Source organism: Agelaius phoeniceus, chromosome 9, assembly GCF_051311805.1.
Source record: "Agelaius phoeniceus isolate bAgePho1 chromosome 9, bAgePho1.hap1, whole genome shotgun sequence".
NCBI lineage: Eukaryota > Metazoa > Chordata > Aves > Passeriformes > Icteridae > Agelaius > Agelaius phoeniceus.
In genome coordinates this window covers 3,927,110-3,941,437 of record NC_135273.1, presented here as the reverse complement: position 1 = coordinate 3,941,437, position 14,328 = coordinate 3,927,110, and the positions used below count along the sequence as shown (strand labels likewise).

Sequence of the window (14,328 nt, the reverse complement as noted above, 5' to 3'; positions counted from 1 at the left end):
GGTGTTTCTCATTGCTTGATTAGATATGCAAACACCCCCCAAACACCTTTCGAAGCTGAAAGAGCCAGAAGAAGGCTACAGAGGAGTGACACTTCACCCTGGAAGATGCAGGAATTGGTGGCTCAGGAATCCTCATCAGGAAAATATTCAGACAGCAGCAGTGGTGGAGACCCATCTTTGGGCTCACCAGTTTCCTCTGAACATCCTCATTTCATTCCCCATGCACTGAATTTAAAAGTGCATTTTAAAAGGCAAGCAATTTTAACTACATCAGAGCTTTACTTGCTCCCATTTTCCTGGAGGACCTAGTGTTAAAGGCACAGATTTATATTTCCATAGACCAAATAATCCCACAAGACAACACCTCACCAGAGGCCTGACAAGAAGAACAAATCTAGAGCATGCTTTGCAAAACAACAATAAAATCACAAGCAGCAACTGTGTGAATATGACACTTAAATCCCAACTCTGACCACCAATCTTTTGGTAGTTTACTTTTTACACGGTGAATTGGGCAAGACTTAAGAACCCCGGGTCAGATATAGAAAATTCAGGAAATTACTTCTTCTGCACCATAGCTTCTACTTCCACCACTTCATCTTTCTGACAGGTTTGAAGCTCACATAGCTGACAGAAACCTTCATTCCAAACCCAAAAGAAATAAGTGAAATTTGGTTGTGAGCCATGGGATTGACCTGTCTAGCCAGCTCACTGAACAGATAATAACATTAAACCCCAAGACTGAATTCAGCTAATGAGTGTCTCATAATTGCTGGCATTTCAGGAACAGCTCTAGGCTCAGGTTGAGATATTAAAATCTATTCAGTGAAACCATCCCTCTTTTAAAGATGTGTTGTTAAAGAGACGTTTTTTTCTCACCTTAAACATGAGGTTGAATTCAGAGAAGGCTGCTGGAAGAATTATCTTTGAAAGTGGTTTTCTCTGGCATAATCAAATGTGTTTATTCCCTTTTTTCTTTTCTTTCTCATGTTACATTATTCATTGAAGCTATGGGTAAGGAAAGATGCTAATCAAAAAGATTTGGGCCAATTTTGAGGGTATTGCTTATTATTCATTCTTAGTCATCCCTTGTCCTCTTTTGTTGTGACATTCTTTAAAGGATGGGCTCTTAAATGGAATAGTGAACATTACATTATTCTGCATATTTTAGAAGTGCTGAGGAGAAAATAGAGGCTGGTAGATGAAAGAAAACTCATTAGAAGCCACATTGCTTGTCACATATGGCAATTAGGATGCAATACAGGTCATATTAAAATTCATGGGATACCCACCTAGGGCAGGAAGTCCATTCTTAGGAGTTCCCATTAGGAGAAGTGTAAACAAAAGCTTTAAAATTAAAATCTGTGTTCTAGGTCACAGGAGGGCTCCACTTTGAGCTGCTCAGAGAAGGAAGGTTTAAGAGAGGGGCCCCAAAGGACTGGAAAAGAGCAGCACTGGTGGTTCCCCAGCACACGAGGGATTCTGTGCTGCTGTGTCTTGGTGACCAGGTCTCAAGGGCTTTCAGCTGTCAGTTCAATGCCTTCTGTGGCACTCTGTCATTTCTTCTTCTTTCTAGTGAACAAAATCTCCACACAAATGCCAGCAACACCCCAAACCTGCCATGTTTTTAACTTCACACACTCCTCAGAACTTCGCCCCCATTTCGCACCAAAATAATCTCCAGCTTTTCCTGAATAACATCCCTGTGATTCAGCTTTCCCTCCTCATTCACTCACTGATCTCTCTCCAAGCTTTCATTAGCTTGATAAACATCTCAATTAAAGTACTATTGGTCTATTTTTATGAATTCACATTCTTTCTGCTAGATTATTTCCATGTTTGCCTGCACTGTCCATTTTATCCTCTCCTTGCCTTCCCTTACTGACTCCTCCTCACACACATGTCCCAGGAAGGACCTGGCCCATCCTATGCACTACAGGAATTAAAAAGAAATAAACCAAACCCCTTAAGAATTGCATTATTGAACAGGTGGCAAGACTGCAGAAAAATAAACAAATACGGGTCAAGTAAACACGGATGCATCCGAGGAGTTTCATCAAGCCTGGGGAAAGCACCAAATGAGATGAGACAAAGGAAATCCTGATTTCAGCTAAACACAGACAAATGTTGGGTTGTGCAGAGATCAAACACTGGGAAATACAGAACAAATGTGCTCTAAGCCCCACTCTGAGCACTGCCATACAAATAAACATCACTCCTTTGGTTTCTAAATACATTCAGAATTGAGGTATGGCTCTACAAGAACTACAAGTTTGTAGATCAAATCAAAATAATTACAAACTTCACTGTGGCAGATTTGGGCTACACTGAGGAGTGTTATTGGGCACCTCAGCCCTAGAAATCTCTTGATGATGAATTTTTGCCTGTAGTCAGACCCCCAGACTCTGAAGGGATCTGCCCCACAGATGGTAGCTGAGGTACCATACATCAAACTATTAAAAGCCTCATAAAAGAAAAACATTGATGTTAACAAGACTCTTTCCACTGATTTGATTGGGCTTTGGACAAAGGCCTACACAAACAAGGACAGAATTAGAAAATGGAAATCTGTTTATATACACAAAACCTGTCAATCCAACTGTTTGCCTTCCAAAGATGACCTAGTACCACTTAATTTATGAGGCATTTAAAGGGCAAAGAGGCAGATTGATACTTTCAACTTTTACCTGAATTGACTATTTGCAAATATTGATTCTAATATTTTAAACCAAAAATAGCAATCCCACTGGCATCCGTTGGACTTCTTTCTACATTAATATTTCACAGACTGAAAATATCTATATTCTGGCCACCTTCAGTAATTAGCTGAAATAAATGGAGTGTGTGTCATCTGTTTAGTGCCATGTCCTTGAGACTGCTCCATTTGATTTCCATTTTGATTCAAAGCTGGGGTTGATCAGGACCAGCTGCTCAGCCAAAGGGCACATCACACATTCCCACTGCTCCTCCTTCCCCATCCCAGCTCCCAGCCAGGCTATTGTTTGTTACAACTAATTAATCCCACATGTCCTGGCTGCCAGTGAGCCTCACAAACCCCAAATTTCGGTATTTACAGCATGTCCAATAAATTAATTCCACCTCTGGAGAGATGCATAAACACAGTTGTGTACATATAAGCAGAGGACACATCCTTACCCAGCCAGATTTATGGTTATTATTATTGATATCTGTTTGACAGCTGCTATTATTATTTCTAGCTGGCCTCTTAACATCCATATGTGAGTAAATATAGGTATGTATTAGTATTTCAACATCTCTGTGAGGGCCAGACTGTCAGATCTTCATTCCAAACTGATCCCTGGTGACATGGGGACATGGCACCAAGCATCACAGTTACTGCCCTGGCAGGACCTTGGCCTTGCCTATCTCTGGGTGAGGAGAAAAGAGAAAATTTAAATATTATAGCCAGGACTTTTAACACTGCAGCTGAAACTGCCTGACACCTCCTGCTGGAACCCTCCTGTTTTCACTCCCATCTGTAACAAGTGGTGACCATTCTCCTCACTGGCTGTTCACCTCGGGGATTGTGATGCCTCTTGCAGTTAAAATTGTTCAGCTTTTCCCAGGGAAATCCACTGAATTTTCCCAGATAAATAAGTCCAGTTTGCTGAGTTGACATCAATCACCCATGTCCTGGATCAAAGAGAAGGATTTTGGTGGAGGAGATCAGGTGCTTGTTGTACTTTCAAAGCTCAGAGGCTTTGAAACCTCTTACTGCACAAGGCTGGTGAAAGCTTGGAAGCTCAGCCGTGTCCAAAGAGCCCAAACTTGCTGCAGAAGGAGGGATTGAGCCACTGGCAGCTGCTTTTGGTGGTGCACCATGAGCCTCTCCCGCTGTGCTCAGTGCAGCAGGTGGGGAACAGGGAAGATGCCAGTTTGTAAAGAAAAATTAACTTTGCCCTCATGGATTGGATTCTCTTCCCATCAGTGACATGTATGGAGCAAGTGTGAATGCCCAAGTGCTGGGAAAATTGGGAAAAAAGCCAACAGAGAACAGGAAAGCAGAGAGGAACCACAGAACATCCCACCACAGGATGGACATCTTGATTGTCTCCACCACAATGAGGGATCAAAAACCTAATTACAGAGTTTAATATCCATGGTCATGAATTAATGGAATGGTTTGGGCTGGAAAGAATCTTAAAACATCATCCAGTCCATTCCACTGTCCCAGGGTGCTCCCAGCCCCAGTGTCCAGCCTGGCCTTGGGCACTGCCAGGGATCAGGGGCAGCCACAGCTGCTCTGGGCACCTGTGCCAGGGTCTCACCACACTCACAGGGAACAATTCCATCCCAATATCCCATCCAACCCTGCCCTCTGGCAGTGGGAAGTGGTTCCCCCTTGTCCTGTCAATCCACCTGATTCAGTCTGTGGAGGTGGAAAGCAGAGCCTTTTTCCTTAATGTAACAACCGAGCCAATGACACATTGGAACAAGAACATTCTCAGAAGATCTCCCATAGACTGCAGTGACCATGCTGAGATAATGAACTTGAGATGGTCCAGGCAGTGCCATCCCCTTGGGAAGCTGCTGGCCCCTGAGGGGACAGGGACACAAATGTTTTATGTCTCTGCTCCCCAGACAAGGTGCATCTGCCACCACTCTTAATTTCTACCTGGAGTTACCCTGACAAGCCATGCTGCTTGCCCCACAGGTGGTTTTAGAAATGTCAGAAACTACACTTTCTTATCACTATTTATTAGTATAAAAGCCCATATTTTTGCTGCAAGAATGCTAATTAATTTCTATTAGTGTCAACATTAAATTTAAATATCTTGTTTGCTATCTGCTGGGTGTCACTGGACAAAGGCAAAGCCACCCTACAACCCCTGGCCCCTGTTTTGCTGTACTGATGGCTCTAAACCACAGATTTTGTGCCATATGCCCCAGTCATTAACACGAAGTTTCCTCCTGAAGTAAAGGGAAGTTCAGCTGTAGGGGAGGGAGATTTGGCCCCAAATTTTACAACTCTAAACTTCATGGACCAAACTCACTCCTAAGTATCCCAAACCAGTATAATACCTACCAGACAGTCAGGGAACATAGAAAGGGATTACTCTTTTGGGGTGGTGCAATCAGGTGCTAATGGGAACAAGTGGGTGGTAAAGGCTGATCAAGTTTCTGCAAACTTTAGAAAATAGAATTAAGGGTGGCTGTTTTATTATAAGGCTTTTTTGTTGCTGTTTAATTTCTTTACTTAACTGGTCGATAATTAAATGGAGCTTGTTAGGGCTTAGTCTTTTCCAGGAAGATCTCTGTTTACATATCTTCCTCTGGAGGGCTTAAAAGTGAAATCTCAGAGAAATTCACAGGTTTAGAAGTGAAATTAATTCAGAAGCCTCTCTTAGATTAAAGTGACAAGGGATAAGGTGAGATGTCACTATATATAATCACCTTTTACTATGAAATCTGTCTCTGTTCTTTTGCTTATAGAACAGCAGCTTTCACAGCAAGCCAGTTGCCAAGTGTAATTAAGAATAATTAAGAAGGAAAAGTCCACAGACTAGCCAGAGTACAGCAGAATTACTACATTCCGACTCTTTAACTCTTTCCCTATCAAGTAGATGTTGTTTCAAAGTACGTAAAAGTTCTGTTCTGTGGGATATTAAAATTTAATGTGTTGTCATCATCATCACCACAACCACATTTATTGTTATTATTACCAAGACTGCCATTAACTGGATATTCATTAATGCTAAAAGTCACAGTCAGCGTGAGATTCAGCAGGCTCCAAACTCTGGAGGAGAAGGTGGAAAGTTACCTGGTGGCGGTTCAAGAATGGGTTTTCCTTTTTTGTTGTTTTTCTTCTGTTTTAACTCCTTCCTGCTCGGTTTGAACCCTGGCTGCTCCTCTCTCTCAGCAGCACGGTTAGGTCCTTCCTCTCTGGGCTGCTCCGTGAAAGGAAAGAACTCTTCCCCGGGGTATGGAAAGGAGTAATAATGATCCCTGTTGGTGATTTCCTGCAGGTAATAATCCTGATCGTCCATGGGGACAGCCCGGGACACATCCCCCAGCAGCGCCAGCCCAAAGGTGCAGAGAGCGAGGCAGAGTCCGGAGCGGCCACGGGCGATCATCGCTGCCTTGCGCAGGAGTCCCGGAACTTTATTGGGAGAGCGGGCAAAGAGAGTTTGGGCAGCTGGAACAGCGCTCCGGGAGCGGCGGGGGATGGAGCCCGAGCCGGGACGGGGCTGCGGGGAGGGGGCACCGCCGGACACACGGACACTCGGACACACGGACACTCGGACACACGGAGAGCCGGGCACACGGACGCACGGGCACTCGGACACTCGGACAGACGGACACTCAGACACTCGCCCGCAGCTGCGATGCCCGCTGGCCGCTCCCTGCCCGGCCCTGCCGCTCTCGGTGCCGCCGTGTCCCAGCCCCGGTTCCGCGGCCGTTCCCGCTCCGCGCCCGGACTCCTCGCTCCTCCTGCGCGCCGCTCATCCAAGAGAGCGCTGATTCCAAGGCAAGGCGGCTTGGCAGGCAGCCTTCTCCTCCCAGCCCGCGGCCAAAGCGCTTCCCTCCCCCGGGAGATGGGGGTGGGCACGCAGAGCCCCAGCCTGGCAGGGGTCATCGCTGGCACTGCCGCCCTGGGCGCGCCGGGGACGCGGGGCGGGCGGCACTGGGGCAAAGAATCCTCATTCCACTAAAGTTATTCCCTTTCGTGGCGCTTTCCCCCCCTTTTAACTTTTACAAAGTAGGAGCCGTCTCCAGTAAGCATCAATCTCAGCCCTCCTTCTTTTTATTAGTTTAGATCCGTATGACAACAAAACTTCTATGTAACTTAGTTATAGATATATATAACTTCTATATAAGTTATATAGATATATATAACTTATATAACTTAGTTTATAGATCTAAAACTATATTTTAGTTTATATATATATAAAATTATATATATAAAATTTTATATATAAATTTACATATAATTTTATATATATTATATAAAATATTTATATTTGTATTTATATAAATTTATAGAAATTATTTCTATTTTTATATATTTATATAAATTATATATTATATAATATATATAATTTTATATAAAATTTATATCTAATTTTATAGGTATAAATTTTTATATAATTATATGTATATAATTTTGTATATATATAATTTTGTATATATAGTTAGCATATTTTATGCATATATGGATATATTAATTTATAGCAACTTATAGTTTATTGTTTAAACAATATACTTTAAATGATACAGCTTTAGATACACTTACACGTTGCATTTTTCCACCTCCTAATTGGAAAGGAAAAAAAACTGATTCAGGATTAATGAGCAGAAATATGGAAAGAGTCACAGGAAAAGTTCTGTGCTGTTTTCTGTCCACTTTTCCAAAGAAAGTAATAAGCTTATTATTTAAGCTTATTATTTTATAGCAACTTACAGCAAGTTACCTATAACTACTACAACTATATCTGTAACTAATATCTGTATTAACTAACTGTATTTATAACTAATACAACTCAACACAGATCACTTGCCAAGTTATAAGAGGCTTCTCCTGGGGTACTTGGCAGCTCCTTGGATTCAGCCCAGCTGAAAACCAGGAAGAGCATGGTTCATCTGTGGCCCTTTTTCTCACTCTTTTTGGGATAACCCTGATGTTTTCTCCCCCTGAAACATCTTCCCAGCAGACCAGGATGTTTTGTGCTACACACACGCAAGCCAGTGTCGTTAATGAAATCAATTTGTCTGAGAGCAAAATCTTATCTTTCATCTTTTTCATACCTCTAAAATAACCTTCAGTGCTGAGGGAAATGTGCAACAGTTGGCTCACATGAAATATGAATTCTTACTCCTGTGTTGATAATACCAGCTTATATTTTCATCATGTATATTGTATTTCTTGCCACGGTCCAGTCAGCTGGGAGAAAGCATTACATCTGTTACCCCAGTCTTTATTCTGGCTTTGTGCTCACATTTTTGGTGTGTTTCTCATCATTTTAATACCATAATAAGCATCATTTCATGTCTTGGTACCTGTATCTTTTGATATATTTGGTTTCCAGGCTGTGGGTGATCCTGTGCCATATATGCAATGATCATCCTTGCTTTCTTGGTTGCTATCCCAAAAGGAATGTAGTGATTTTGTTGTGTCTGTTGTCCTGCCTTTTATAAAAATGCAGCTGTGCTTTTATACTGAACTTTTACACTGAACTTTTACTTTTTTTTCCCCTTTAAATCTGAAAACTATGCACCTTTCTATTTTAAATATAAGAATTTTTGGTTTTTAAAACTGGAATAAAATGTACTTTTATTTTTCACTGCTTTGCTGAGTTTTATACATATGCATAAATAAACTTCATTTGATGAAAAGCTGCTTCCCATCAAACTTTCAGGCCCTTTTATCAGTAATAGATGGTTTTGTCCCCTCTGCCTCTGGGAGCAGTGTGGGAGCAGGCTGAATATCCTGGAAATCCCCTCTTAGTGATTTCACAAATATTCTGACTTCATTTTCCCTTTCCAGAGTCCTCTCCCTCCTTGGTCCTAATTTCTGAGGGCGGAGCACAAGCTCCAGAAAATGTGTTTAATTTTGCTGCCATTTGCAGCACAGCCAGTCTTCTGAAAACATTATGAATATTCACATACCTAAAGAAGTAGTAGAAAAATAAACTTTTCCATGACGTCAATAAGGAGTTGGCTGTTTGGTAAGTAAAGGAGCTTTAGCTGCAGATCATTATTTAACTTGCTGTAGTGTATAAAGATGGACAGAGAGACAAGTATTTACATTTTCAAGGATAACAAGAAGCATTTTCACAAAATACAAAGCTGAGTGTACTTTAATTAAAGACTGAGGAATGTGATTCTGGGAAATTTTGCATTCCACTGGGAAGAACTGTGCAGGACATGAGGCAGCACTAAGCCCATTGCTGCTCCTCCTCCTGCAGTCACCACAAATAACTTCCCCTTTCCTCTCTGTCTCTGATTACCCTTCAGAAAGATTAATTCATCAATACCTATTCCTGGGTATCAACCTGTGCAAATAACCAGCTCCCCTGTATTTCTTTTTTGGGGTTTTAATACTTTCCGTGGGTGTGGCTATGGATTCACTGCTTCCCCTTCCACACCCACTCTCTCTTTGGGATGTGCATGAATTCAGCCAGTTGAGACCACACAAAAGTCTGTCTCTAGGCACAATTTTGATCCAATTCACCATAAAATGTTTTTTATCTGTCAGCATCCTAGAAACAACTTACAGGAAAGGAGTTTTTTCTTCTAAGAGTGGCCCAGAAGTATTAACATCACTGAGGGCTGAGATGTTTTGGGCCTAAGGGCTTTTTTCTTTTCTTTTGCCTGGGAAACATCACAATAGCTTATAAAAACCTGCCATTGATGTGGAAGGAGATAGAGCAAACTGAGATTTTTGTAGAAAATAGCTGTAACTAGCATCACCCTCCCTCCCTCCCTGAAATGATGCCAGTGAGAGTGTAGAAGTCATTCCACACTTTGCTTGAAATGTTTGTCCTGCTGCAGGGAGACACAACAAGAGCAGCATTCCCCTCTGCTCCCAAGAAGGAATTATTTGGAAGATGATGGTTTGCTCTCTAAGCTGGGCTAATTTCAACAAGAAAATGAGGCACTCCCAGCTCTTCTTTGGCCCTGCCAGGAGAGGTTTAGAGTGGATATTAGGGGAGGTTTCATCATGGAAAAGGTGATCAAGCTTTGGAGCTGCCCACAGCAGTGCTGGAGTCCCCATCCCTGGAATGATTTAAAAGCTTAGTGGATGTGGCACTTGGGGACATGTGTGGGGTTAGCAGGTTAATGGATAGACTGAATGATCTTTTCCAACCTACATGACTCTGGAAAGTGCAGATTCAGGAATGCTTCTCACTGTGAAGACAGTAAAGTTGTACCTGTAAGCACAGTCCTTGCTGAGGATCTTGATTTGTATTTATACCCCTCAATCAGTGACCACACATTTAGGTTTCACTCAAACAGCTCAGTGACTCCTGCAACTTCTCATTTGGAAAATCAGTTTTTACTTGGAGCAAAGCTTCATGGTTGGAAAAAAAAAAAAGACAAAAAACCAGGCATCTCTGTTTTCCTTGCCATTCCAGGGTAACTTTCTGAGGTAGCACATAAGGTTTCTATAAGCTTTGGCAACAAAATTACTCTAAAAATAACTTTCCTCCCGAACACCAGTGAAGTTTCTGTTCCTTTGTACTTCAGCTCTGTAGTAAATCATGAAGCACAGAATGGAGCAAGAAAAGAGAATTACACTTTCTAAAGTCATTTTCTGTGCTGCATAAAGCATTTACCCCTGCTGTCAACAAGGTCAAACCGTCTCAGAGGAAATGGAAACCTAAAAATGACACTGGGAAATACAAAGGAAACTGCATTGAACGTTTATGTGGCTTTTTGCCTGTTTCTTACACATGTAACAGAGACAGGTAGTGAGGTTCTGCTCACCTGCTCACCCTCAGCATCCTGGCATTTAAAGCCCTGCTTGCACTTGTTGATAAGGCAGATCCTTAAAAAAGTTGTTCTTACCACAGAAAAAAGTGACTGGAGACATAAACAAGCTCTTACATGGAGACATTTGGCTCAGTTTTAAGACACATTGAACTTTAAAGGGAATATAATTATTTTACCAGGTGAGGGATGCCAAATATACCCAGAATCTCAATGTTTGTCTCTGAACATATCAAGTAATAGTACAAAATATCCTCCTGAGCAAGCTGCTGTTCCCTTTGGGCAAAGAGATTTTAAAATAAACCGATGCCATTAATGAAGGCAATTATTTCCTTCAGCAGTTGTTTATTTGAACTGGTTAGAAATGCAGTGTGCATCCTGGCTGGGGAATTTATCCCTGTGCATTCTCCCTAACTTTTTCTCCTAAGAACAACATGACCTTCAGATAATCATTCAGCATATTGCCTTTGTGCTTGTGTCTGGAGAAGGATCTCAGATTGCCATGGAAACAAAAGTTCCTTGTTCTCTTATACTTCCCCATGCTGTGATATCATTTTCACTATATGAACACTTTTCCAAGCCAGAAATGGAATTGTGGGATTTTCCTGTTTTGAGCACCTCAAAGTGATGGATCAGTTCATGGTACAAATGCTGTGAATGCCAAGCAGAGGCTGCACCCACCATCATCATTATTTGAGGATATTTACATCAGATCCATCTGCATCAGCCCCATTCTGCTGGAGAAATGAAAATTCTCTACCTACACTTTCCCAGAGTTTTCTTTACTTTTTCCTTCTGTGCTGAACACATGAGAAAAAACAGAATTTTAAGAAAGGCAAAGTTAACCAGTGACATAAACAAAGCCAGAAAAGGAATTTCTGGCATTTTTTGCAAATAATGTAATAGTTTTTTGGGGTTTTTTTTATTATTATGGTAACTACATTTCATCATGCCCCAGAATGTCTGTAGATTTTGTGTTAACAACCCATTACCCTGGCATTTGGCAGCCACTGCTGGACCAAAGCCAGCAGGGTTATCACTAGGAAAGGGACTGGAGAGGCAGCCTTGGGATTAAAAAATGTTAGCACTACAAAAAGGATAACAAATATTTTTTTTTTTTTCAAATACTATTAGCATTTTGTTGATTCATCAGCATTGGAAAGATTGTAGTTCTGCCCTGGTCAATGGTTTAGAGTTGTCTGCATTGTCCAAAAATGGGCAAGTTGAATGTGTAAATTTTATTTTAACTGTAAAACCGAGACAGCACTGAGACAACAGAGATGAGTGGATGACAGTGGTTATGTGGAACAGTTGGAGAAAATGGGATGAAATTCCCCTGCTGTGCTCCCAGCCTGTCTGGAACGTCCCTTTTTGGTTCACTTGGATGAAAACAGCCACTTCCAGCAAGTCCCCATGGACATCATCTACCTGCCAACAGCTGAATCCCAAAAAGTAACGACTCTCACATTTCAGTCTGGTATTTCCTGGACTGAAATTGCTGCACATGTGCCATGTGGAGTGTGAGCAGCATGTTTAACACATCCCAGGCAGCAGCAGGGAAATGCAGTGTGCAGTTCGTCTGAAAGGTCATTTTTTTCCTGGGATTCCTTCAATATCCACAGCCTAAGTGTATCCTGAGAAGTCATGGATGAAAGTCCAGTGGGAAGTGAAGATGGCACATAAATGTAGAAATATTTGTTATGCTCAATGTGATGGAGCTGGCAAACACATCACTGGAAAGTTATCCTTAAAATTCTGTATTTAAAGATGGTGTTTTAAAGAGAGAAGAGCCAGGAATTATTCCTTTCAGGTACAAAGAGTATTCATGGCTGGGATTACTTTGAATATTTAATATAATGCAACATTTTCATATGATAACAATGTCTCTGCATAGCTTAATTCCAACCCCAGACTGATTAATTTAGTGATGTTTAAAGCCAATATCTGAAGATCTTATTTTATCTTCATAATCACATATTTTTGACAGTATACTGAAGGTACCTTCCACAGTTCATTCACTTATGAAAACAGTGAAAATGCAAGAATTAATGTGAAAGGAAAGCAATGAAATGAGGTTTCACTTGTCACACAGAGATTCATGTCAGACTTACATTACCAGATATGCCAATATAATCTCACAGCTGTGTAATAAACTTGTTTGAACTTAGCTTGTAGCCAATAGAAAAGGGCTTGTGCCAGCATGCTGGACAAGGCTATTTGAGAGGTGAAATGATAGGATTTAAAGGCACAGTGAAGTTTTGATGCTTGGCAGATTCTTGCTAATAGGTTGCATAACATAAATTATAAAGTTTCACTGTTTAAAAAGCACTAATATATTTTTCCACACAGGACTTCACACTAATTTTGCCAAAAAAGCAGGATATAGAAATTACCTTGTGTTTTAAAATTTATCCAAAGTAATTTTGTTTCAAAAAATCGTGGAATAGCTTAGGTTGAAAGAGATTTTTGTGATATCAGCATCTCCTTTTCTAAACCTTCTTTATATGTTTAAACTATAAGATCTCTAAGGCAGAGTATATTTCTTACAGTGTGGTTGTATATCCTATTCATTAATGGGATCAACAGAGCTAGGGGATACCACTGAGTCCAAGAGTTTTACCCTACAGAGTGTCATTGTCATTTAGGTTACTGGATTTGGTTTTGGAAGTACTGAAATTTAGCCAAATGCACCCCACAGAGCAGTTCAGATATGGTTTTGTTTGCTTCCTACTGGTTATGGCAAACTCAGTCCAAGCAAAACACCTCAGGCCCACTTGAGGCCAGATAAGCTTGTCAGCAGAGTGGAGAGTAATTTCCAGAAACATCCATCAGGGTTTAAATGGTTTTATCTCAGAAATAATGATAATATTTTTGAAAGGAAACCACTTGTGACTAAAAGGAAGAAGATCTGCTGGTTCCTTTGATCAGCACCTAGACAAGGGAGTTTCTTATTCCCTATTTATTGCCATAACTGGATTGATAACAAAACTGGCAGGAAGCAATTTCAGTGTTTTCCCGACATTTTAGAGATGCTGTTACGTGCTTTTATTGCTTATGATCTTCTCTGTCTCTCCTTCCCATGGTCCCTACACATTTTCCCTGGGAAGGGCCTCCTGTTACTGATATTTTCTGATATTCAGCACAGTGTGTCAGGGGAGAGGCTGAGCCCTGAGGCTGAGCAAGGGCCAAGGTTCTCCTCCACGTGGTGAGGGGTGATGGAGTCAAGGAGGCTCCCAGTGCCACTTTCCCAGATTTCCACACAAATCTTGCTAAGGATACCTCCCCCATGCTTGGAGTTGTGTCCTGTTTATGGCTCCTCTCTGTTTCTCAGTGACCACAGGCTCAGGGCTCCACATGATGGGAGATTTCAGATCTGCAGTGGTTTGGGAATGAGATCAGCAGAACTCCTGCAAGGCTGGCAGCCTAGGGAATGGGACATCTGTGGGAAATGCAAGCACTGAGAGCTCCCAAGGCCTCGAGCATACCAGCTCAGAGATAGAGATGTTTGACCTAAGGCCCTGGAGAAGGCTTGGAGCTTCAGAATAGAATAGTGAAACAGACACAAAATAAGAATAAAGATTTGTAGTTTGAGCAGAAATATGCTTTAAGCAATTAGATATAGGCCTCATATAAGTGAACAAAATACGTTAAGCAAGATGGAAGATTTTAGGGTTTACCAATAGAAGTTGTTATAGAGTTGATGAAAAGTAGATGAAGCAATAAGCTTCTGTAGAGTTATATGATTGGATAGAAGAAGACACACAGAAGAAGACACACTGTGGTAAATGTGTAAAACATATTAGCAATTGGTTGTGAAGATGTTAGCGAGCTTTGTGGAAGTAGCTGATTGGATGAGAAATTTATAAAAGACATTGT

General features: G+C 41.3%; 1 protein-coding gene across 1 annotated transcript in view; it reads right to left on the bottom strand.

Moving 5' to 3' along the window:
* CPXM2 (carboxypeptidase X, M14 family member 2) overlaps nt 1–6,483 on the bottom strand; it is a 68,492-nt gene extending 62,009 nt beyond the window's left edge. The window contains 3 exon segments of the mRNA XM_054637456.2: nt 5,783–6,112; nt 6,115–6,402; nt 6,405–6,483. Coding sequence (XP_054493431.2) covers nt 5,783–6,112; nt 6,115–6,402; nt 6,405–6,468 — 682 coding nt within the window. The 5' untranslated portion in view covers nt 6,469–6,483.
* Nucleotides 6,484–14,328: the final 7,845 nt, after the last annotated feature.